Below are 27,049 nucleotides of genomic sequence, written 5' to 3'. Positions count from 1 at the left end.
ACTTTAACCTACTTTTCCCAAAATGTAATGACATCTATTCTGGGTTACTGGCAATCTATAAACCCAACGTGGTATGAATTCAACCAATAGTTTTGCTGCTACAGTGTGAACAATCAAACAAACAAACAAGTGGTGCCAGACACAACAAACCCCAGCCCTTGCATGTATTGTTGCTTATTTTAGCATTGATCCAGCTGATGTCGATATGTAAAGTGTCATGAGATAACTTTTGTTATGATTTGGCGAAAAAAGAAAAGATGTCATCATGTCTATGGGTGTGGTGATGTCAGCATATCAATTGCCTATATACATGTGGCAAGTTTGAAGTAAATTGAAACAAAAGTTATGTTTTTATAGACATTTGAAATTTGGTACGAATATGCAACAGACATGTAAAATTTCGCCCGCTATAAGTAAATGGGGAAAAAAAAAAAGATTTTAAAAATTCATAAAAAATTTGAACTTTGCCCTACTTTTCCCAAAATGTAATGACATCTATTCTGGGTCACTGGCAGTCTATAAATTCAATTTGGTATGAATTCAACCAATAGCTTTGCTGCTAGAGTGTTGAACAAACCGAACCAAAAACAATACTTATATTGTGTAAGTAGTAATAATGGTTAACTATAAAACTTGTAAAACCTCTTGATTCACTTACTATTTACTGGGGCTTTAAGAGTCTCAGTTTTCTTCAGCAGAACACGATCACTCTCAAAAAGTATGTCTGTTTATTTCCTTTTCTTATTGCAAACAAATTCTATGGAACGTCTAACATCAGCAGTTAATTTGTCCTGTGAAATATCTGTTTCTGTAACCAGGGTAGGCAGGGGAAAGTGACAAACGGCTCCGTCTTCTTAGGAGTCCTCCTTCTCCTGATACCTGTCATATCAAAGCAAAACGATCAGCACAGTGAAAATCAGTGTTTGTAACAGTGTTCAGCTCCACGTCCACGCCACAGTGTGTTCACATTTGTTACCTGCAGTGTATACAGGTGAAGAAGACCGTCTGGCCTTCATCTGCAGATCTCATCTGTCTGGTGTGGTAAATCATGCCCTCTTTATTGCAGCGTGAGCAACGTCTGTCAATCTGCGGGGAGCGGCATCATTAACATCCTGTAGATTTATCACACACACACACACAGCAGTGGCACACAGATTTTTCTCACCACAGGGCCCTTCAGCTCAGAGTCCTCCATACCCTCCAGGGACAATGATGACTGTTCCACAGGGTTAAAGATGATAGTGGACCTGATCTCCTGGCCAGAAAACTCTGGACAGAGAAATGACATAAAGGTGAGACATAAATGTCAACATAAACTGCACTTCATGTTGAAATCAGACAGGCAGCAACACTGGGATGTTTAGTCATGTAGTTTACTTTTAGATCAAAAAGAAAATACACATACAGGGTGTCCACAAAGTTGATTTACAATTTAATAAATATTACAAAAGCAATTGATGAGATACGTTAATCAGATTTGTTCTATGTACTCAGTGGTTGTCAAAGTTTTTAATCACATTGTGGGATCATGTGCAATCGAATCATTGGTCCATATTTCTTCAATGAGAGATCAGTTACTACAAATGTTTACCTGAACCTTTTGACTGAATATGTGTCACCACAACTGGACGACCTCCAACCAACCATCATTTTCCATGTAGGTGGTGCACCACCACATTGGGGACTGCATGTTGGTGGGTTCCTAAATCAAACATATCCAGACCAGTGGATTGGAAGGGATGGCCCAATTCCCTGGACACCTCGTTCACCAGATATCACTGCCCTGAATTTCTTTCTATGGGGTTATTGTAAAGATATCACGTATCGAACAAAGATACAGGACATCAACTACCTGAAGTAAAAGATCACTGATTCTGTTAAAACCATTGATGAGGCTATCATACAGCCAACATGGAAACAAATCCAGTACTGTCTAGATGTGGTTCATGGAACTAATGGTGCCCATGTAGAGGTGAATTAAATGAGGCAAAAAACTTCAATATCTACTTTTCATTTTGTAATAATTTCCACGTTTGTGTATTCATTTGATTTTGTAATAAATGTGTTAAATTTTAGAGACTTTATAGATACCCTGTATATCTTGTGTTTTGTAGATAAATTTTATTATTCTTCTGAAGCTGAATGTGCAGAAAAAGTGGCATTCAAACTTATTGCCACCCTAAAGAAACTAAAAAACAGTCCACAGTTGAATAATCTCAAACCCCACAGCAACAGTAATAAACAGTTAACGTCTGTGGTCAGATATAAAGAGAGTTATTTCTCTCTAAGCAGCTGTGATAATGTTATATGACCAGAGGTTTAGTGCTGCTCAGCTATATTTCAAAGGAGTATTTTCTCCTTTTCAGCCTATAAATAGTTTTCATTGCACATAAAACATTAATTTGTTCTAAACCCTGATGACACTCATTATAGTTAACATTTGAAGAAAGCAGCAAATGATATGGCCTCTCTGCAACACATCAAATAGTAAATGGTAAACAGATTTGTGTGTATAAAGCACCTTTCTTCTTAAATGGTTCTCAAAGGGCTTTGACAATGTGCCACATTCACTTATTTACACATAATAATAATAATAATAATAATAATAATAATAATAATAATAATAATAATAGTATCACTCAACAACAGCATGGCCTCTGGGAGCTACCTGGGCTTTACTATGTTGTCAAAAAATTATTCTAACCATAAAAATGTAAACAGTAACAGTTTACAACAGTTCACAGTACCACCCCCCCCAAAGAAAATTACATCAATACTAACATCATGTTCAACTATATTGAAAATATGTAAATATAATACGTATGCATGTACAGAACAACAAATATAATAAGCAGATTCTCTTATTTCCTGTTTCAATCTTGAATGTTTCTGTCTATCCTTTCGCACTTTGTTTTTTTTATTTTATTGCTGTAAACATTGCAATTTCCTCATGGTGGGATCAATAATGACATATTTTATCTTAGAAACAGTGGCACTATAAAGTCATTATTATCTAATGGGACATTTTTACAATGAAACTGTCCCACATTTACAGTCTGCTGACTTTACCTTCACTTTTCACAACAGCACGTGATATTCATTTCAACAACAAATAGACTTTATCCACTTTGACTTTCTGTCTAATGTGACCATGAAGTTTTTAAACTGCTGTGGAGAAAATGAAAACAAGTTAGTTGCTTTGAACTATGTATATGTGATAAAGTACCATTCAGTAAATTGTTACCATATAGAGTGAAAGAAGAATTTTATGTCTTGTGACTTCAAGTCATTCTTCAGGAAATTGGTAAACAACCTAATTTAGAAAATTTTGGACATGATAAATGAATTAACAACATGAATATTGGGCAAAAACTTTAGCAGAGCCTTTGCTAACTGACTTGTGCTGCAAGCTAGATCTGAACTTGGAAAAACGACTTTTAATAGTAGTGCACTCAACAAAATACAGTGAATACAAAATATGCTTTAGCCCTTTAAGAATTTTTTTAAACTTAATTTCTATTTAGTTTTGCTCATACAAATATACAAAGCTTTTAACATTTTACATACATTCATATCTAATCAAACACCCCTATATGTCATGTATGAAAAAAAGGATATCTGCAGTAGATACTGATTACAATACGAGTCACAAATGAATCTTAAAAACAAACCAAAATAGTAAATAAAATAAGGGGAGGAAAAACAAAACACAAAAAAACCCATATATGTAGATGACCACTTCTGAATGCTTATTGCATTAAAAAGTTAATCATGGGACTCCATCTGTTCATAAATGGCTCTCCCTGAATCCTAAGTACATAAGTAATTTAGTAATTTGCCCCATTTGATAGATTTCCCACACTTTCTCAATCAAAATGTTATATGTGGGGGATCTGGTTTCAACCACTTGATAGTGATACTTTAGTGGCTGCTGTTAGAAAAATTCGCAAAAGGTATTTTTGGCTATTTCCCTCTAAACTTTCTGGGACTTCACCTAAAATAGCAAACTTCAATTCTTTAGAAAATGTTTGGTTGAAAATGTGTTCAGAGCGCCAAATATATCATCCCAGAAAAGTCTGATCTCAGGACACGTCCAGAATATACGGGTGTGGTTCACCAAGTGAGGTCCACAATTTTGCCAGCAGGTATTTGGGTTCACTGGATTCATTTCTGAAATTAAGTCAGGTGTCCTGCCCTTTAAAAAATTTGATCTTAAACCTCACAACCTTTAGTTCTAATTTTGTTTTATACAACTCTTTTACTTCACATTTAAGCTGTCTTAATTGATCACGTTTTAATTGGCTCTTCACTAAACTGTGGCATTGTCTTTTATAATCAAATAAAAAGCAATATGTCTCTTTGTTGTTCTTCTGTTTGTCTGGAAAATTACTGTCACTGGTTGAATGAACAATAACAAGGAAATGTGATCATAGTCATGGTGTGCTGTGCCTGATTTGAAGACAGAATGTGGAGTTCAGGACTAATATAAGGAAAGGGAACAGTCAATGTCACAGAAGATGTTATTTTAAAACTGTTTGGTATCAGACATACATCAAGTCCAGGAATAAGAATTAGACAATTTTCTGGGAAACAAATATATGTGTCTGTTTCCCACAGTGAAAGATGTGCCCAGATTACCAAAATCATTAGTAAATCTTCTAATTATAGTTATCTCAATATGGCAAAAGTGACTGCGGTGGATTAACGTACACAATATAAGATTATCAGAAGATACATCATTTGGCAGGGTGCTCTGTTGACATTTTTTGGCAACACAGACTGGTTCATTTTCTAAGGAGAATGCAAACCTCAAAGGCATGAGCCTGAAGAGCTGTGCTTAAAATATAGCCGACAGCGAATGAGAAAATATGTTTTTCACCAATTTTGGTAAGATGACTCTTACTTTCATCTCTGTTCCAACAATTACAATGAAAGGCTGCCCAATTTGTACAAATGGCTTAAAGGAAACAGTAATCTAAAAGTAGCTTTTTTGGTTCACTTCATAACTATGCTCTAATATTTGGATTGTGCTGATGCTGAGTGGTGTAGTGTTTTCTGAGTGATTCAAAATAAGCTGCAGATAATGTACTCCCTTTCAAGAGCCGAGTGTTTACCAGTTGTGTAGGAGCTGGCAGAGTTTTAATACCTGTTACAGGAATGGAAAAGGAGCAGCGAGGGCAGCGGATAACATCATGTTTCCCTGGTAGAGGAAGAACATTCCCACACGTTGCACAAAAGTTAGGATCTGCACCAAAACACGACATCCCTCTGTAAAGAAAGTAAGATTAGTTTTGGTTACAAGATGCTTCAGAAGGTACTCAAGTGTCAATCACAATGGACAGCAAATAGGATTTCTTTGAGGTAAGGCATGAGCACAGCTGACACATGACATTGTATGTAAACACTTATTTTTGTGTGACAGTCTTGGTCTGAACATAGCTTCCAGCTCAATTGAGAATGACACGATTTTGCTGATTAAACTCAGTCATTGTTTACATCTAATAAAATGACCAAGTTTTTAAAAGTCTAACATTAGTACTTGAATACAAAAATAAAACAAGTAAAACCCTCGTTTTACATTTGTTAATTAAGTAAAAACTAGCTAACAGAATACATTACACTTCACCATTTTTAACACGTGAGACCAGTTTTGAGAGTTGCTGAACATTTAACAGTGAACAAACAGTATCTGACCATTACTCACCTTTTCAATGTATATCGCTAAATAAAAATCAAAATTTACAGTTTACAAGTAGTTTGTATTTCGCTGTAAAAACGACCACTGTTTCTTTCTGTCTTTAAACTCTGTCTGGCATCTGTACGGTTGCACGCTGAAGAGTCCTCCGCATCGTCGTCGTCGCTGGATGATTACGTCATTTAGATGCGCCTACGCTACTGTTTACTTTAAACATACGTTGAGGTTAATTTTTTTATCTCTTGCTGAAAAGGTATGTAGTGAAAATAAATGTGATTTTATACATAAAACATTAATACTACATGTAGTGGTATGCTTAATATAATACCAAAGCTCAGGTTTAAGCCTCTAAGTGTTTTAGTAGGGGTGTTGGAGTGCTGCGTATTAGCCATCGTGCTAACTAAAGCTAAAATCCAACCTGGTGAAATGCTTGGTTTTACTGGTGGCTGCATTAGTGAAACGTTTCATTGGTGTTAGTTTACTGTTTTTCCAAGTGAACTAAATAAGTTCTTTTGCCAATTTCCGCAAGTATGTGCATGGAAGGGAAGGTCGCGAAAATGATCTTTTTTGCCAATTTGCTGATACAAAGCACGAGATATAGTAACATATTTGGATAACACGTTTTTTATGTTGGTCAGGGGGCACCAATTCAAAGAATAGGTGTATGAAAATTTTTTTGACGTAGTGAAAGGCTCATATATAGCATCCCACACTGACATCCTGTGCATCCAACTTCATAAATAACAGTAGAGAAGTTACTAACAGTTACTATTATGTGTATGTATGTAGATGGCAACCTTTGTATTATAGGTGACTTACACGTAGGCAAATGCAAAATGTTTAATGACACGTTGAAGATGAATGAGGGTATCTTATAAATTATTTCACATTTTAGAATGAAATGAAATATTTGCACTCCGTATTTCTTTCGGGGTCTTACATTGAACTTGTGAATGTTTGCAAAAATATTGGATGTTCAACTCTTTAAAGCTGAGGGGCCACTTATGTGGGCTGTCCATAGGAAAACGAATGTGCTCTGTTAAAACACACATAAGTTTAAAATGGGACATGATATCCAGTAAATAGAATTTTACCTAACCATATCATTCTGAGACCCAGGAAAGTGAATTTTAGCTTTTTTTATATTAAATAACTGTGTTGATTGGAAACTGCATAATGCAACAGTTTGTTTGGTTTTTTTTTTCAGATACATTTTTAACATAATTTTTTAAAATTTATCTTTTAATGGAATGTCCTTTGCAATGGGCAGCATTTTTTAAGTAAAACTGTGGAACTTTTGTCCCCTACAGAGGACAAAAATGCATTGCTGGGTCTCAGGAGGATATTTAAACATTCTTGATAAACATTTTGCAACACTGAATAATGGATGCAACCTATATTAATTGTCATTAGCACCTGCTGTGTTTGCAGTGGTAAAAAAAAAAAAAAAATCATGTGATATATTTGAATGAATTTTTCTGGTTTTGCTTTTCATAAATTCATCTCAGATTAAAGTGTATATTAAGTCATTATTGATACAAAAACACACTTTAACAAGTTTAAAGTTACAAGAGGTTTAATTAAGTCACTATATATAAAGAGTGATAACCGTAGCAACAGATGCAGTCCCAGTTCAAAATAGTAATGATGAGAAAACTTCCTTCATATCTAGTCATTTAACATGATCAATACTTGCTTAGCCTACACTGTACTGTTTTTATTTAGCCAAATTTGTGCTTAGGTGGATAACGAGGGAAAAGAGAGCATGTGAGGGAATAACACTTGCTGAGAAGTGCGAGAAAGTACTCCGTATAATTGGAAAATGTAAATTTAGTTTAGACCATGAAAACAATGATGTGTGAATTTTAGCAAGTGCATGTGATGTGAGTGTTCAAGGCTATGAGAACAACAGAGGGAAAGAGGAAAAACATGTTGCAAAGAACAAGTGAAAAGGTATTTCATGGAAATCACACGCTAGAAACATAAACGGGGTATATTAATATGACAGTAAAAATGTGAGGAAAATTGTTCTCTGGGAATATCTTGGGTCATATCACATTCAGGAAGTAGTTTGTTGAAACTGCAGTGTGGCAGAAGATCTTGCCCTGATGAAGATATTTGTTATTTATAGACATAGACTTTATTTGTTATTCCAGATTTTACATCAAAAATGATTTCGATGCAATTGGCTCAGGAGGCAGCAGCAATAAATAAAACAGGCACTATATGTACAGGATAGAATAAATATGCATATAAAAACTATGTGTGAAGTATAAAAAAAACTATGGTTCTTTGATTAAAAAAAAACTTTCAGTAGTGAATAATGCACAGTTATATTGCACACTGGAGCAGTCTTATGTAGGTGAGGGAGGAGACGAGATATTATGTTGAGTTCAGGAGTCTTATGGCATGTGGAATGAAACTGTTTCTGAGCCTGGCTGTTCTGCTACAAAGGCTACGGAACCTCCGAGGCCAGCAGCGTTAACAGTTTATGCTATAACAATGTAGTACACCCATAAAAATTCAATGCTCATAAGTGAATGCAGTTTTAAAAGCCTCTCTTAATGCTGATATGTATCAAACAGGTTGGTTACGTCTCTGTCAGGATGAGTGAGAACGACGTGGACAATGAGCTTCTGGACTATGAGGAAGATGAGGTGGAGGCCGGTGGAGTCGGGGATGTTGGGGGCGCTGGTGATATGTCGATAAGGAAGGAGGGAGTGAAGGGCTCTTATGTGTCCATTCACTCCTCTGGATTCCGAGATTTTCTGTTGAAACCGGAGCTGCTCAGGGCTATAGTGGACTGTGGATTTGAGCATCCGTCTGAGGGTGAGTACGCACAAAAATAAAAAATGGTGCACTCTTAGCTTTGTCACAGTATTATGTGTCTTAATTAATAAAGAGACATTTTACATGTTGTTTTTTTTGCAGTTCAACATGAATGCATCCCTCAGGCCATCCTTGGTATGGATGTCCTCTGTCAGGCCAAGTCTGGAATGGGGAAGACAGCAGTGTTTGTTCTTGCTACCCTGCAGCAGCTGGAGCCCGTCACTGGACAGGTAAACCTCTCAGGTTATTCTTTATTTTCTGTAATGTTACATTTCTTTAAGACAACATGCAGTGGAATGTTCCTTAAAATTTAAATTTCAAGCTGTCTATAAGATCTATGATCTATCTATCTATCTATATACCACAGCAGTGAATATTTTATGACAACGGCATACACAGTTTCAGAAGATCTGAGTTGCTAGGAAACAGGTGTCATCCAAATTTAGTTACTGTCAACTTTTACAACATTTACTTTTAACAAAAGTATCACAGGAAAAAGACTTTTACCTGTTTAGACTGTTTCTAAATTAGGATTGAATTATTAAAAAAATAACTCAGTGATTAAGTGTTTTTTCATTTTATCTAGAAACAAAGTATTATAGTTTTGCATTTAGCCATTATACTTTGTGCCAAATTTCAATAATCCAGGTAAATACCTGCAGATAGACTACTTCCTTCAAATGCTGTGAGGCAGGACATTCATGAATCATTAGGATCTAATTATTACTTTGACATTTAGCTCACGATCCAAACAGAATTTATTTGTGATATTTTTATAGACGTTCCCTTTACTGTTGCAGCACAGAGAAGTTGTGCAGAGTCCCTGATTTCAACAATGTTATTGATTTATGTAACTTCTTTGTATTCCGTCACTATACATAAATACATAACATACTGATATATGTGGGGTACCTGCAAAGCACATTGTAATGGAAAGGGAATGATGCAAAGTCACATGCTCAGAGGTGTGATAACTGTTGCCACTTTAACAATAAGAGAATGTTACCATAACTGTATCATCTCTCTTCAGGTGTCTGTTCTGGTGATGTGCCACACCAGAGAGTTGGCCTTCCAAATCAGCAAGGAGTATGAAAGATTCTCCAAGTACATGCCCGCTGTCAAGGTAAACACTGATTCCTCTTTTCTGAAAAAGTTGCTGTCATCTGTCTTTCTGCCTACTAACATATGTAATACGTGCCTCTGCCTACAGGTGGCAGTGTTCTTTGGAGGCCTGTCTATAAAGAAAGATGAGGAGTTGCTGAAGAAGGACTGTCCTCATGTGGTGGTGGGAACACCGGGCCGGATCCTGGCGCTGACACGCAACAAGTCGCTCAACCTGCGTCACATCAAACATTTCATCCTGGATGAGTGTGACAAGATGCTTGAACAGCTTGGTCAGTAAACACACCATCTTACAAAATGTAGAATACATAAGAAAGTAAATCGAAAACTGTATCATATGCAACCATGTGACCCATGACAGAAGTCATCTCTTTACCAGGACATATTTATTCTTATGTCAGGGTTTCTGCAGGTCATTAAAGAGCATTAAAAGTCATTAAATAGATTTTGTGAAAATTAAGGCCTTATATGGCATTAAAAAGCTTTAAATTCAATGTCCAGAGGCATTAGAAAATGAAATACTCTCGATGGAGAAAAAAGCATTGTTATTCACGATTTATTTTGATTATATAAACATTTTATAATTTTGGTCAGAAGTATGGTGTGATGATTGACAGGCAGAACCCTTTAATTGGCTATTGTTTATGGCCGATGCACAAAGTCACAACACCGGATGCGTACAATACAACATGCTGTGAGCGTGCTCATGCCGTGGCGAAAGAATGGAGGGAATATTAGCAAATGTCAGAAAAGTGGGAAAAGGCAAGTTTCAGCAGAAGTGATTGGAGGAGGAACTATTCAGAACCTGGTTAAAGCCTGTCAACGATAAACCGTCCTAAAGCTATATATAAAACTGTATCTGCAGTTGGACATGAGCATTAAATTTGTTTAAAGTGGTATTAAAAAGGGCATTAATATGCATTAAATTAGATTTGCTGATACCTACAGAAACCCTGTATTTGATGACTTTCTTCTAGTACTTGTAAATAAAATGCAAACTGAAAATTAGATCCCTAAGTTTGGTTTTAATTCAGGTCTGTGTGACTCATCTCCTGCAATATGTGTACATAATGAACTAAAAACTGGTTGGTACAAACCATTTTACATTCACCATCACAATTTCTCTCTTGTCAAACTTGCTCTGATCCCGACTCTTGCTCATTTTATTGTTTTTAACACATCAGCTTGGAGGACTAAATGTTTACTTGCTGTCTTGCACTTGCTTAACCCATAAAGACCCAAACATCCACCATTGACCCAAACCATCCACTGATCTAAAATGTTTAATACCTGTTGATCCACTAATCCTATCAATACATGTAAATAATTGATGTAAAATGCAATTTGTCATCTTTTCATGGTTATCAGATATGACCCATTTGGACGTCTGTAGTTACTGTGGAAACACTGTCATCTTCTACAACACTGATTCACCGGTAAAACCCATGGAGTTGGATCAATGACAGTGGACAGACACACTTGATTTTATGTTCAGTTACTGATATCTTTGCTGAAAAAGTCACATTTTCTTCAACTTTCTCTGTTTCTAATATAATGACCCTCAACTTTGATCTGAGCTTTTATGGACATCTACATGATCAGTGAATTAAATGTAGGAAAATATGTGATTTTCACTGATAAATTGCAAAATACAGAAGATTATATTATAATAAATGGTGATAAATTGCTTTAATAGAGGTTAAATACAGAGAAATATTCATTTGGAAACTGCCACAACAATACCACTGGGTCTTTATGGGTTAAGAAAAGCCTAGACAGGTGGGAGAGTTGGTGTAACATCAAACAGCTGTAGCTAGAGTAAAATAAGGGACATTTTACTGACAGACAATAGACTAACAGTACGAGTGCTGTTTAAAGAGTCATTCCTGACTGTTGCTTCCTACCATTATGTCAGTGACAGAATAAACAATGATGTACGACACTGTTCTCTCTCTCTCTCTCCCTTGCAGACATGCGCAGAGATGTTCAGGAGATTTTCCGTATGACTCCCCATGAGAAGCAGGTGATGATGTTCAGCGCCACCCTGAGCAAAGAGATCCGTCCAGTCTGCCGAAAGTTCATGCAAGACGTAATTACGCCTCTCCTCTTGCATCCACCATGCCTCCTCTCGCTCCCTCTACACCTGCACTACTCCTCCCCCAGCTGTGCCACGCCCGTTGGAACAGCCCGTCACAGAGTCCATGTTGCCCTTCGACCTCCATGAATACAAGTTACAAGCGATGAAGAAAGTAAACGCCAACCAACCCCTCAGTGCGTGGGGCAATGTGGGAAGCATCTGCCCACTGTGCTCAGCCTCTGACAACAGCTGCCGTACCTCAGTTCACACAGCTACAATATGCAGCTTATAGATTTGAGCCAGGAAAATTCATGATTCACCTCACTTAGTTAGCCTGAGTCAGAGGTTTTTAGCATAAAAGTCAGTGCCCAAAATGAAACGACAATAGAAAGCATGTCATCTGGAGGTAGAAAACCTATTTTTCACTGCTTTCTGTTCGATCGCCCACTGCACTTAGGTCAGTTCTCTAAATGATGGCCTTTTAGTGATCTAGGTTCACACTTTTATGCCCATAGAAAAGGAGTTACATGTAGGAATATAGAGCCATGTATGAAAGCGCAGCAAAAAAGATAATAACAAAATCATTTGGAGTGCAATCTGGCACAGCAAGGGAATACACAAAGTGATGTAACATCTTATCAGAGGCATGTTTGGATACAAAAGCACAAGGCCTCTAGAGTCAGTCTAGTTAGTTCTGAATGATTCATACTGCCAGTTTCTATGATTCCTCCTGCAATATTAAGACCATGACAACCCTTAAGAGCCTTAGACAACCATCGAACTCCTAGCTGCCTTTAAGTTTCAGAAAGGGCACAGATGATAACACAAACCAACGAAAGACTCATTTATATTGATTTCACTCATTCCTCTGATGATCCCCTCAGTTGTCCAAAGATGGTTTATGTCTGTCTTGGAACACTCACATCATTCCTCCTGTTCATATTCCTGTTAAATACAAGTTACTAATGTGACGGAACGTGAATGGGAACCAAATCCACAGACCTCCATCTAAAGATCATCTGGAGATAATTTTCAGGATCAGCCTCTTGAGTCACATCATTCCAGTAGATGTTTTACTGTCTTTGCAGCTCAGTATGGAAATACTGTCTGAGGAGGGAAAATAGACAACCTAACTTTGCACTAAAAAGACTGTCTCTCTGGAAGGTATCATAACTGTCACTCAGCTGATACCTCATACCATCGACAGTTGAGCGTGTGTTTGCAGAGAACAAGGACTGTGGGTTTTGTCCCGATCACTTCCACTGAAAGCCCTTGATGGAAGGATCTTTCAGTCAACAGTATGAACAGAAGGAATGATTATAGCAAGAAACCTTAAGGGTTAATGCTCATACATGTGGTTGTAAGACAGACTGAAAAATTTCTTTTTTTTTTCCTGTGCTGCAGAATGCATCTGTACAAATATGACTAGATAAGAAAACATGCATCTTCAGATAATCTAAAAACACAATTGAAAATGACAAGAACTGTAGCTTTCATCCTCTGTGACTCACAGTTGCATTGTACAAGCATTTTTTTAATGTTCATGGTAAACTTAAGAAACAGTTAGAGAAAGCGAAAACTGCTTTAGTCATCATATAGGTACCTCACAAATGTTTTAACTTCATGTATCAGCATTTATTTTGAGTAATTTCACAAATATAAGCTATTCTGATATGAACGCCATTTTCCCCACTGCTACAACAGTCCATCATCATTACATATTCATTGACTTAAAATAGGATGAACAGAAACTCTCACTGCTAAAACTGATCTGGAAACTGATTCCATTAAACCTATAGTAATACTGCAGAGACTTGGAAAAGAGACATTTGGAGCAAAAACATAAAGCCTGAAATCCTTAAATTGTGTGGTTAGTTTACAGAAAGGTGACAAATCAGTGCTCCAGTATAGCCACACGCTCTGTGATAATACACTAAACTGACATTACAGTGTCTCTTCAGAGCTTTAATGTACTTATCTGTGCTTGGAGAGAAGGGCTCATAAAGCTCATATAAAGCATTAAGAACTCCACATAACTCAGTGAGACAGCCTGCAAAAGAGAAAAGAGCAGAAAGAGATGAGAAGAAAATCATAAACACTTAGAGGCGAGTCAGATCTCTGCCAGAAAGAAAGTTCAGATTGTTTTGTTTGGACTTGAGCTTGAATCCAGGCCTCGCACCATGTGGAGCCGATGAGCTAAAAACAAACAGGAGATGACAACAGCAGTATACGTGTGCAGTGTGGTAATTTTTTAGAAGGTGCAGCTGGAGATTAGGGTTGTGATTTAGTGGCATCTGGCTGGTAAATGCTGACTGTGTTCTGCATTGTTGTCATGTTTCACACAGCCTTAATTAACCTGCTTGTTTGTTAACCCATAAAAACCCAAACAGTCACTGACGACCAGAATCATCTACTGACCTGAAATATTTAATACCTGTTGATACACTAATCCTATCGGTATATGTAAATAATTGGTGTAAAATCTTTTCATGGTCATCAGATATGACCCATTTGGTCGTTCAGAGGCTCCGTAGTTACCGTGGAAACACCATCATCTTCTATAACATTGATTCACCAGTAAAACTCATGGAGTTGGATCAATGACAATGGATGGAAACACTTGGATTATTTTTAGTTAATTATGTGTGCTTCTATTAAACTAGTCCCTAAAAACAGGACATGGGGCTAAAAATTCAAACCAGATGTAGACTAATGTTATGAAGCAAGTTTGGAAGCACTTTGGGTCTGTTTTAAAAATAAATATTTACTGAGATAAAAGAGAAACTATTTTTCAGATAAAACACATTTTTATATTTTTTTATATTATTTTTTTTATAGAAAAATCTGCATGTAACATGGTAAAAAGGACACGTGCTACTATTATTTCAAATATCTCTTTATTCTCTCACAGGTACATTTTGGGAATCAAACTAATTATGCAAGGCAGAGTGTTTCACAAAAATAACCGCTATTCATGTTAAACTGGGCAGGTTCTGCATGTAACGTGAGTGGACATGATGGGTTACACGCAAAACCTGGGATGAGACTGAGATTCATGAAAAACCCACATGTCTGGATTAGAAAAACCACTAGGATCATCAAATTAACACTGTCTTTATTTATAGTGGTATATGAGACCATTTAAAGCCATGTTTTCAAGATAAACTGCACTGACACCTAGGTAGCTTTTCATGTCCCAATTTTGGTCCTATTTTGACCCCAGTATTTTATTAAAAATTCATTAATTTTGGGATGGCTCAGAGCAAGAGTATATAATTTTTTGCATTCATCTAAGGTCATTATTAGGTACAGTCTGGGGGGAAATATGTCTAAATTTCTCTTATTATTGGGTCTAAAAAAGCTGGCAAAGTGCCAGACACCAAAATGAACCCAGTTTCATAGAAGCACCCTTATATAATTTGCTGAAAAAGTCGCTTTTTCTTCAGTTTGCTCTGTTTTTGATATAACCCTCAACTTTACCCCAAACATTTGTGGACATCTACATGATCAGTACATTAAATAGAGGAAAATACTTGATTTTCTCTTAAAATGCCAAATATACATCAATATATTAGAATAAATTTTGATAAATCACTTAAGAAAGGTTAAAAATACAGAAAAAAAATCTTTTGGGAACTGTCAAAAAAGTAGGACCGGATCTTTATGGGTTAAATATAAAACTGGTTAGTGCTGAGGGGCTGGTGTTGTAAAGGCTCTGGTTATGAATAGAATCTGGTAGTTTATGCCACACAATAACTTTGGATTTCTGCTTAATGTGTTAGTACATGGACTGAATTGGGCAGGTGCTGATTAATCTGACATGTTAAAGCAGCACTAATGAAAGGTTTTGTATTCAGTGGTTGTGGTTCATTTGATTTTTTTTTTTTTTTTTTTTTTACTGTTAAGCCTCTTTTGGATTGGTTTTGGTTTAGTCTTACTGCTTTCATGAGTGTATTTCTAGAAGTAGCAGGAAGCTTTTTGGTGACACATGACAGGAAAATGAAAGAATTGTTCTACACCAAACTAAACCTGGTTGGACTGCGATGTTAAAAAAAAAGTTGATTTCTACTTTAAATTTATGAGATCAGTCAAAGTTCTGTAGAGTTTCCCTAAAGTTTAAAGACAACAGCTTTAAATTAGTTCTGTTTAGTTGATGGGAGGAGTTTATTTGTTTGGAAGTTAGATGGAATTAGTGCAAAAAGTGATGCCCTGGTGTGTTCTGTGAGGCTGAATATTCTGAGTGAGTTCAGCAGATGAAGAAAATAGGTGACTTGTGCAGAACAGATGGTGCTGTGTTATCTGCTCTGGCTTCTTGGCGTTGTTTCACCCTGTTAGGTGTCTTTGGGAGGTTTTCTCAGTGTGTTTGTGGGTTACCAGTGATTGTTGTGCCTCTGTCTGCTCCCTGATACCTGTCCTCCTCCTCCTCCTTTGCATTTTACTCTCAATGATATTCTCTGTTTCCTGTCACATGGTTCTTTCCTTATTGATACCCCCACCCCCCTCTCTGTTTCATACAAACTGCTGTATATCTCTGCTAATCTGTCCTGTACAACTTTCCCCTCACACTGCCTCACTCTGTCTAATCTGTTTAAATAAACTCCCACCTCCACACCCCCTTATTCCCACTTCCATGTCCTTCACCCCCCCCTAACCCTTTACAACTCCTGCCCGCTCCAGCCAATGGAAATCTTTGTGGATGATGAGACCAAGCTGACTCTGCACGGGCTGCAGCAATACTACGTCAAGCTGAAGGACAATGAGAAAAACAGAAAGCTCTTTGACCTTCTGGATGCTCTGGAGTTTAATCAGGTACTGTGCAAATCACAGGTGTGTCCGAATCGTCCTTTTTGGCTAGGAAGGTTCCTAACAATTAATTATGATAAAATCTATCCACCAAATTTTATGTATATGGTGCCACATCATAACAAAAGTTATCTCATGACATTTTACATTTAGAGCTGGTCTAAATTAGACTCTTAAGCCAATTTACACACACCAACAGAATCCTCCAGGAGCAAATACTTGGTGACAGTGGAAGGAAAAACTACCTTTAACAGGCAGAAAACTGGAGCAGAACCTGACTCCTGGGGGATGGTCATCTGCCTTGACCAGCTGGGGTTAAAGAGAGAGATTGGGGGGGGGGGGGGTGATAAAGGGAGACACATGGATGCACAGCAGACTGAACCATTAATTAGAAACTAGAATTGCTGCTACTAGTATAATTACCAGTAACTAGTACCAATACCCATAGCTGTTATTACTACTCCAAATACAAGTACTAACAGTGGATATACTACTACTGCAGCTGTTGTTATCAATAATAGAAACCTGTACCGTCTATGTAACTATATGGTGATCACTATTACAACTGTATGGATAAATGAATAATGATGGAGGCAGAGAAGCAGGACCAGACACGATCCAGGGAAAACCTGTGAGGACATTAAGGACAGAGACTCCAGGGAAGAAAAGTTATAAAACTGTCTGAATTCTCTAAATGCAAAAGAAAGGAACTTCAGTGCTTCCTGTAGTATCTCCTCTGGTGCAGCGTACACTGGACCACTTTACTAAAGGAAAGGACAGAATGATCCTTCCTCCTCTCTCGTTGTATCCCATGGTCTCTGTGTATCCATCTGTTGAGTAAACACTAGATATCAGCATTCATGATGTTGACTTCCTGCAGCCACTCGATTCCTTTGAGAGTCATTTTCTCTGACAGTTCACATTTTTACTGATTTGAGAGTGTGTTGCTGCGTTGTGCAGGTGGTGATCTTTGTGAAGTCGGTGCAGCGGTGTGTAGCGCTGGCTCAGCTGCTGGTCGAGCAGAACTTTCCTGCCATCGCTATCCACAGAGGGATGTCTCAGGAGGAACGGTAACACAAATGCAAAAGAAGAAATTTAGTCATTCTTGTTTCCAAAAGTGCTTGTTTGTTCTATGTCATTGTCAAGTCACAATAACTAAATAATGATAATCATGAGCATTGATTTAGTAGCATTATTTTGTTTTGATTTATTTGATTAGGGAGTCACTGGAAATGTTGAATGAATCTTAAGGGTTTTTTTAAGTAGCTTTTCATGGGGTCTTTATAATAAGGCAGTTTCAGATATTTCACAAGTAGTTCAATATCTACACTTCTCTTAGACTTTACTTTGTTCTTTCCTTTTTTCAATTTTTGTTCCGTTTTTGCTTCTGAAGTCTTCAGACCTGTGCTCAGGTCTGTGTAGAAGCATCTTCGTGAACGGCGTCATATTCTCTGTTGTTTGTGCAGTTTGTCTCGCTACCAGCAGTTCAAAGACTTCCAGAGGAGGATTCTCGTGGCCACGAACCTGTTTGGACGAGGGATGGACATCGAGAGAGTAAACATCGCCTTTAATTACGACATGCCAGAAGACTCTGACACTTACTTGCACAGGGTAGGACTACAACACAACCCAGAGTTTAGTCACAGATTTAAAAACAACTCAATAGGATATAATATATTGTTTGTAAAATCATATTTAATATCAAGTAGAACTTTATTGATTTTTTTTTTGTGACCTTTAAACAATTCTCATTTACAATGACAACCTGTCCACTGAAGCTGCACAAAACAGGACAAACAAACAACAAATAAGGGACAAATCCACAATAAACGATATTAAATCATTCATAACAGATGCGTGTATAGAAGGAAAATGGCCAAAAGCAGGTGCAACAGTCACAAAATGTTGCCCTAAATTTTTTAAAAGAAGAGAGTGGAATGAATGAAATGAGTTTTAGTGTCACCAGTGATTCCAGTCATATGCAGCAGAAAATGGAAATGCTGAGCGATCAAAAGTAGTGCAGAGTTTGGAGATGAGGAACGAAGAGCACGATGCCTAATCAGAGAAATTTGGTTTGTCACAGCAGCTGAATAATACAGAGGGTAGCAAAGATAAAAGGATAAAATACAGCAAAGAACAAAAATAAAGGTAGGAAACTATATGCACTATTATTCATAGAACTATGAACACAGTACAAATATATTTACAGTCTAAAGCAGGGGTGTCAAACATACGGTCCATGGGCTGAATTTTCAAAGTGCAAATATTACACTGAAAATATTAACAGTCAACAATGTTCAGGGGCCACATACAGCTCAATGTGATATGAGGTAAAATCACTACATATAAAAGGTGAATAAATGTTAAATTACATTATGAAAATATCTCCATTTACGATCTATCCTTTAACAATAAAATGTGAATTACCTGAACAAATAAGAGAAACCTGAAATTTCTTGAGAAACACAGTGCAATTTTAAGAATATAATGACTGTTACTAAATGGTTTGTGCATTTGTCGTCCCACTGTGATCTGTAAATTGTGTTAATAATGTGCTGAGGCATAATATTGTTGAAATTGCATTTGTTTTTTTTTTAAAGATGTTTCAGTGTGTGCATAGTTGTTTGTGTTATTCACATTTTCATAATGTAATTTACCTTACACACTAAAATCAAGAGAAAAAATTAGATTATTGTTTATAGGTTATTATGCCTATTATTTGACTGGTCTGGTCCATCTGAGATCACTTTGGGCTGAATTTGGCCCCTGAACTAAAATAAGTTTGACACCTGTGGTCTAAAGTGTGATACAATGGCAGATAAATGCTGTGAGGTGTAATATTTTAATAGACTGAAGTGTGAAACGGGCGACACGGTGGTGCAGTGGTTAGCCCTCGTGCCTCACAGCAAGAAGGTCCTGGGTTCGATTCCAACACCAGTTGACGGGGGGTGGGACCTTTCTGTGTGGAGTTTGCATGTTCTCCCCGTGTCTGCGTGGGTTCTCTCCGGGTACTCCGGCTTCCTCCCACCATCCAAAGACATGCACTAATAGGTTAATTGGTTAATCTAAATTGCCCATAGGTGTGAATGTGAGAGTGATTGTTTGTCTCTATATGTCAGCCCTGCGACGAACTGGCGACTTGTCCAGGGTGTACCCCGCCTTTGCCTCTATGTAGCTGGGATAGGCTCCAAGCGACCCCCGTGACCCTAGTGAGGATTAAGCGGGTTCAGAAAATGAATGAATGAATGAAGTGTGAAACTTATTTTTGGTACAAAGCTCTGTTCAGTAGATAAACACTCAACCAGTGGACCTGTGGTGGGAATTATTTGGAGGACTGCTGTTTTTTTTCTTTTTTTTTTTTTTTTTGTAATTATCTTTTTATTATTTTTTTCAGTTAGCATTATCTTATCAGCATTTTACATCATGTACATAACTTCTATGTATGTAAAGAAAAATAAACAAAAAAACAAAAGCACACTCATACAGGGGAGCATTTACAGAAATAGTAAAAAATAGACACAGCAACCCAAAATAGTTAAAGGGAAATAAGTGTAAGTGTAATAAGTGTTTTCCCATTCCAGAAACCCTTTTCCCCTGTATAAGATGAACACCGAACATTTAGAGTGTGTAGCATTATCCAAGGGTTTACATGGGTCTGTACACGTGTTACTCTCATTAAGTAAAATCAGCTCTTAATTGTGTCACAAAATCAACCCAGTTTTTCCAATAATTGGTGAATTTGTCTGAATCAAGTCTGACAGAAAAAGTCAATTTCTCCATCCTATAGACCTCATGTAGAACCTCTATCCATCCCTCCATTTTTGGGGCATCCTTTTTTTAGCCACTTCCTTGTGATGGCTTTTTTACCTGCCACCGATAATATTCTGAATAGATACTTATCCCGTGAATTTGTTATCCCCTGGTTCACTTTTCCCAAGTACATAGATTCAAACGTGAATGGAAATTGGACTCTGCCAATAAAGCACAATTTAAGGGCAATCCCAAAATATATGAAAATGATTGGCTTTATTTTCACCACATTGTTTCCAGCATCTTGTATCCTGAGATTTCTGTGCTGGTGTTGAAGGATTACTGTTTTATAGTCCAGACTCCTCTTCTGGCTTTTCCCAGATCTTTAAACCACATCAGACCTTTACTGTATTAACTGTAAGAGTTTGTCAGTCGTCATGGAGATGCATTTAGGTCTAGTGGATGGATTACCGTGCCATTGGGATCATGTAATAACTCTGGTCTAATTGTGTGAATAGGAAAAATATAACGTATGAGCAGTGTTGTTGTGTATCAGGAGGCCACAGTGCAAACGGTCCCCACGGGAGGTATCATATTTCTAAATCCAGACTGGATAATGAGGTCACCTGGGCGGGAAGCAGCAGGTGGAAAATAAGCGGTGTGCTGTTGGCAGGTGGCCCGGGCCGGCAGGTTTGGCACCAAAGGCCTCGCCATCACCTTCGTGTCCGACGAGACCGACGCCCGCACGCTCAACGATGTCCAGGATCGCTTCGAGGTGAACATCAGCGAACTGCCCGAAGAGATCGACATCTCATCTTACAGTAAGCTCCGATCCGTGCACTCGGCTTTGATTTCCCCTCCGATCTGACCTCCCGCTAATCTGCCTTCTTTTGTCCCTGCAGTTGAACCAGCGCGATAGACGAGCTGACCGCGGATGTGGCTGTTACTTTGTACTTGCAGTTTCAGTCTGGTAGTAGCAGACTGTCTTTATATCAACCCTGGCATGTCAGACAGCAGATATTTTCCTAATTCTGTGACATTTGCTTTTGGAGAAAAAAAGTCTATTTAGTACAGCAAGGGTGCAGCTCCCAGTGAAGGACAGATTCAGGACTTTGACATTAGTCAGGAGTGTTTGTTTTATTTACGTTTATCCTGTTAGTGTTCAGTAATGAATATTTAATTATGATATTAAGTTGTTTTATGAAGGATAACCAGTTTTCTAAATGTGTTGAGTTGACTTATTGTATACTGATTGCAGAAAAGAGGACATTTCACTGCTGTTTGAATGAATAAATCTGGTTTTTAACTGACATGGTCCCACTCATTCTTGATCCTGATGCTTTATTTGCTATTAGAAGAGAGCCAATGTCTGCGGAAATGTATTTTCTTTTTTTTTTAACCTTTATTGAAATGACACCAAGTGACAAGGAGACTTACGTACAATATTATACAATATTTACATTTACATGAAGTCATCATAATGTGTGTGTGTGTGTAGGGGGATGTTAAAATATATGGCATGTAATATACAAAAGAAACAAAATGTCTGACTGACCAAGTAGTATGAATCAATGTCCTGTCTTGGTTGTGTAAATGTTTTGTGTGTGGTGGAGTGTGTAAGATGTGTATCTGGTGTCTCTGTTGTGATGTGGGCTTTAAAAAAAAAAAAAAAACAATGAAAAAAATAAGGGATATGACCAAAGATAATTATGAGGTAAATTAAACTAAATGAGAGGAAGAGAAAGGAAAAGGAGAGAGGGGAAAAAAAGGAAAATGGGTTGTAAAAATGAGTAAGTAAATAAATGAAAATAACCAAATGAGATTAAAAGTACAATTTATCTATATTTGATGCCATTGCCCCCACTGCCTCTCCTTGCCATCACAGCACTGTTGCCACTTTTTCTTTTTTTAATGGTGAAAATAAACTCGTGGCCTATGTTGGGAAATGCTTGTAGGAAAATGTCTGTACTGTGCATTAAAAACACACATGGTTGTTTGGTCTCACCCCTTACTTAGCATCCTTCCTCTTTGTGTATGTATAATTTTTTGCTGCATGTATGAGTGCCATTTATTTGACACCATTAAAAACATTGCACCTGTTGATGTAAAAATTAATTGAATTTTAGAAAAACCAGGGTTAAATGTGGCAATATGGGGCCAAAACTAGGTATATGATGGCAAAAGGGGCAGTGGCAACAACAACAGCATCAATAGTACTCTAATAACAATATGTAACTACTGCGGAAATGTATTTTCAGTCCTGACTCTCAATAACTGAAGCTACTGCAGAGTGTCTGCAAACACGACTAAAAGGCTCCTGAAGTTCATTCAACAGATAATCACTAGTTTTTAACAAATGCTCGTAAACAGAAGGCAGCTGGTTAATGTGTTGGGGACTGTTTCCAGCTGAATAATCTCCACATGAAATTGTTTCCTGCAGAACTACACTTGAAAACCATTTAAGAAACTACAATAGTCTTTGCCTTTTCTTCCACTTGCCACTGACCTACATTTGGGAAATAAATTTTGTCTTCGATACTTTACTCGAGTTGACAGTTGCACAAAGCTGAAATTTTTGTGAGAACTATTGTTTTTTTCACTATTTTTTCATATTTGGTACATAAAACAATTCATGTTATTGTTTGTTATTGCTCTACAGTGAGACTACAAAGTCTGATGTATTTTTATAGATCAAAAATATACAGTGGTTAGAATTGGCTTCCCCACCAACATCAGGATTCCCACACAAACAATTTCCATGTTCACAGCTAAAAGTGTACTATAATTAAGAGTTAAAGTGGTTACTTCCTGTTACTCCTGGTTATTGTCATATTCACTTCACATACTCCAGTCACGATGCTAAATTCCATGGCTTTTCCAGGTTTTTCGTGAGCGTGGGAACCCTACACCCACACAGTCCTGTTATTAGATACTCACCATTAATACTGAACCAGATCATAAGACGTATAACACACTAAGAACTGGCTGCATTTACTCACATTTTATACACTTCTGTCATTGGTCAGCTGTGCATGCTTGTCTTATGACTCATGAAACAATAAAGCTGCTGTTTATACATACATTCCACAAAATATAACAGAGCACTGTGTGTACACGTGTTGTAAATTCAACATATTTAGGTTCCAAAACTAGAATAAATAACTCTGACAGTTTTATGTGCAAGAAATGAACTTTACTCAATATTCCAATAATGTACAAAAGGATAGGGACAAATGTCTTGTTAGTCGTCAGTACTCAGCAGAAAGTGTCTCATTCTGTGGAATTTACAAGATACTCCCCTGTCAATACCTACTGTAAGTATATACAGTTGTGGAAAAAATTATTATACTATCAAAAGTCATCAAAAACAATGGTTATGCAATCAAGTAGTATCTCCTGTGTGTATCATGTGACAGAAAAAAAACATGGAATGCCTAAAAGCACTGTTTTTGTCAGTACAATGCTATAGATACTGATGTAAGAACTGAAGTGATTTTGGTTATTGTAAAAACTATGAAGGGTGATATTGAAGGGCTGATTGCGATGAAATAATTTAAACTTCTAAAGGAAGGTCCGCACAACCTGTGAGCTCCCAAAGCATTTATTCAGTGATGTTTCGGGCCGAGGCCCTTCATCAGACTAAGGACAGACAGACTTACACAGGTGTTTTATATGTAGCATCTAATCACAACACGTGACCTGCGATATACGTCATTTTGGAATAACAGAAAAAAGTCTATTAAAACTTTTCAAACATATGATCAATTAAAAATGATCAAGAGTCAAACATTCCAAGTATCCACAAATACAAAATACACAGGTGTTTTATATGCAGTGTCTGACCACAATAGCACGTGACATGCAATATACGTCATCTTAGAAGAGCAGAAAACGTTGCCCAATATAGTTTTTTCTTTTGTTTTTGCTTTTGTAAATCAATTTTTGTAAATCTGTTCTTGTATTTTTGTCAATAAGAACTGTGCACACATGCTGTGGTGTTTGTCACCACATTCAGATGGACAGTATAACTACATGGATCTGTAGAAATTTGATTAATATCTGTTTATAAATATGAGTGCAAAGCAGTTTGATCACTAAAAATTATGTATATTTGTAAACATTTGAAACATTTGACATTGTATGATTGATTATATGTATGATAAGGTTTAATAAGTTATTTTCTGCTCTTCTAAGATGACGTATATTGCATGTCACATGTTATTGTGGTCGGACACTGCATATAAAACACCTGTGTATTTTGTATTTGTGGATACTTGGAATGTATGACTCTTGATCATTTATAATTGATCATATGTTTGAAAAGTTTTAATAGATTTTTTTCTGTTATTCCAAAATGACGTATATCACAGGTCACGTGTTGTGATTAGATGCTACATATAAAACACCTGTGTAAGTCTGTCTGTCCTTAGTCTGATGAAGGGCCTCGGCTCAAAACGTCACTGAATAAATGCTTTGGGAGCTCACAGGTTGTGCGGACCTTTCTTTATTTTTTCATGGTTTAATTTTTTGGGAACCTGCACACCTCTTATTTTGGATGTGCGTGTCGTTACCTTTTTTCATAATTTAAACTTCTGCAATGGCATATGGTCAGATATGAAACTGGTCAGGGATTCTGTTTATGCTTTTATTTTATCTTCAGCAGGATTATTACAAGTTGAATGGATCAAATGATGACATGCATATATATGTAAATCTTAAACAAAGGAAAACAATAGTTCCATTACCAAAACAATTCCAAACATATTTAAGTACAGGGTGGGGAAGCAAAATTTACAATGAACATTTAGTTGTTTTTTCTCAGCAGGCACTACGTCAATTGTTTTGAAACCAAACATATATTGATGTCATAATCATACCTAACACTATTATCCATACCTTTTCAGAAACTTTTGCCCATATGAGTAATCAGGAAAGCAAACGTCAAAGAGTGTGTGATTTGCTGAATGCACTCGTCACACCAAAGGAGATTTCAAAAATAGTTGGAGTGTCCATAAAGACTGTTTATAATGGAAAGAAGAGAATGACTATGAGCAAAACTATTACGAGAAAGTCTGGAAGATACTATTAAAGAAGAATGGGAGAAGTTGTCACCTGAATATTTGAGGAACACTTGCGCAAGTTTCAGGAAGCGTGTGAAGGCAGTTATTGAGAAAGAAGGAGGACACAGAATAAAAACATTTTCTATTATGTCAATTTTCTTGTGGCAAATAAATTCTCATGGCTTTCAATAAACTAATTGATCATACACTGTCTTTCAATCCCTGCCTCAAAATATTGTAAATTTTGCTTCCCCACCCTGTATATTCAAGTAACCATAACACAAAACATAACTCACTCAGATATGCATCTATATCCAGTCAATGCATTTAAGTCTTAGTCTCTTCCTCAGGCTGCATGCTCCCAGTCAAACAAAGAAATTAGAGGATGTGCTGGGCCTGATCCTTACTCTTAAATGGTTATGTGTGGTCTGATAGGTGAGGCTAGATCCTGCCCCTCCCCAACCAGTAAGTGGAGTTTTAACAGTTATTATCAAGAAAACGTGGAAAATGGCTAGATATCAGCTCTTAAATTAAATGCTTATGAGCAATTTTTTTGTTGTTATCATTATATGTGTTCAAATAAAGGTACCTTTAGTTGTACCAGGCATTAAAATAACCAAGAAATTGAAGAAAACAAGGGTGGTCTAATAATTTTTTCCACAACTGCATATATAGTATATTTGACTATATATATGTAAGGGTAGAGACTGCGATCTGGTAGGATCGGCGATTCTACCAGTAGAGACTCCGATCGTAGTCTCTACCAGTAGAAACTCCGATCAGAGTCTCTACTGGTAGAAACTCCGATCCTGCCAGTAGAAGGGTTAGGGTTAGGGTTAGGGTTCGGATTGGAGTTTCTACCAGTAGAGACTCTGATCGGAGTTTCTACTGGTAGAGACTACGATTGGAGTCTCTACTGGTAGAATCGCCGATCCTACCAGATCGCAGTCTCTACCCTGACATATACAAATAGCTTACACATAGAAAGAGCCACCCAGTAACTGTCACACTTCTAGCACTGAAACTGCAGATTGCAAACAACTGTGCCCACCCCCCACCCCTTGTTATAGTCTGTCTTTTGTCTTTTCTGGACTTTTATTTAGAGGGATAATGATCCTTGTCCGTACTCAGACATAGTAGTTGACAGTAGGGATGTCCGATATTGGCTTTTTTGCCAAAAAACCAATATGCCGATATTGTCCATCGCTTAATTTCCAATTCCGATATCTACCGATACTGCTGCCGATATATGTGGGATATTAAACTAATTTTAGGTAACATCACATATCTCCTGTCATAGAATTAACACATCATGCTTAACTTTATTGTGATGCTCCATTGGATGCATTCTCAAATGCAACAAGGCTTTCATAATGTAAACACTGTCTGTGCAAAGAATACATACTTCAACTTAAGTTGTGGAAAAAATGCCATATTTATTTATTTTCTCTCCCTCCCTCCATGAGTCTATTACAGTGTGGCAGCTCTACTGTACAATTTTGAAAACTGCACATTTCTTTCAGCTACAAACAATGCTTCATTTACGCGTCAGTAAATGCCGGCGAAATCAAGGCACTATTTTATCGGTTTTAATGATAGGCAAAAAAACTGATAACGATATTCACCGATATTACATTTTTATGCCAATATCGGGCCAATGATATCGGTGGGCTGATATTATCGGACATCCCTAGTTGACAGCAATGCACACTT

The 27,049-nt window shown here is 37.2% G+C and overlaps 2 protein-coding genes across 2 annotated transcripts; one reads left to right on the top strand and one right to left on the bottom strand.

The window, feature by feature from the left end:
* Window positions 1–481: 481 nt before the first annotated feature.
* polr1h (RNA polymerase I subunit H) lies at window positions 482–5,854 on the bottom strand. The gene is made up of 5 exons (XM_030147692.1): window positions 5,705–5,854; window positions 5,147–5,268; window positions 1,166–1,269; window positions 977–1,086; window positions 482–879 (listed from the first exon to the last, which is right to left on the bottom strand). The coding sequence occupies exons 2-5, from the start codon at window positions 5,262–5,264 to the stop codon at window positions 855–857; spliced, it is 357 nt and encodes a 118-aa protein (XP_030003552.1). The 5' UTR covers window positions 5,265–5,268; window positions 5,705–5,854; the 3' UTR covers window positions 482–854.
* On the top strand, window positions 5,842–21,586 carry ddx39b (DEAD (Asp-Glu-Ala-Asp) box polypeptide 39B). Its single transcript, XM_030147691.1, has 11 exons — window positions 5,842–5,948; window positions 8,281–8,524; window positions 8,627–8,754; window positions 9,555–9,647; window positions 9,735–9,918; window positions 11,617–11,735; window positions 16,401–16,532; window positions 17,487–17,596; window positions 17,993–18,137; window positions 20,950–21,097; window positions 21,179–21,586. The coding sequence occupies exons 1-11, from the start codon at window positions 5,865–5,867 to the stop codon at window positions 21,193–21,195; spliced, it is 1,404 nt and encodes a 467-aa protein (XP_030003551.1). The 5' UTR covers window positions 5,842–5,864; the 3' UTR covers window positions 21,196–21,586.
* The last annotated feature ends 5,463 nt before the right edge of the window (window positions 21,587–27,049 follow it).

This window comes from Sphaeramia orbicularis, chromosome 11 (genome assembly GCF_902148855.1).
Source record: "Sphaeramia orbicularis chromosome 11, fSphaOr1.1, whole genome shotgun sequence".
In the NCBI taxonomy this organism is placed as follows: domain Eukaryota; kingdom Metazoa; phylum Chordata; class Actinopteri; order Kurtiformes; family Apogonidae; genus Sphaeramia; species Sphaeramia orbicularis.
Note: the sequence above shows the minus strand (reverse complement) of the source record. Positions and strands in the feature narration are given on the sequence as shown.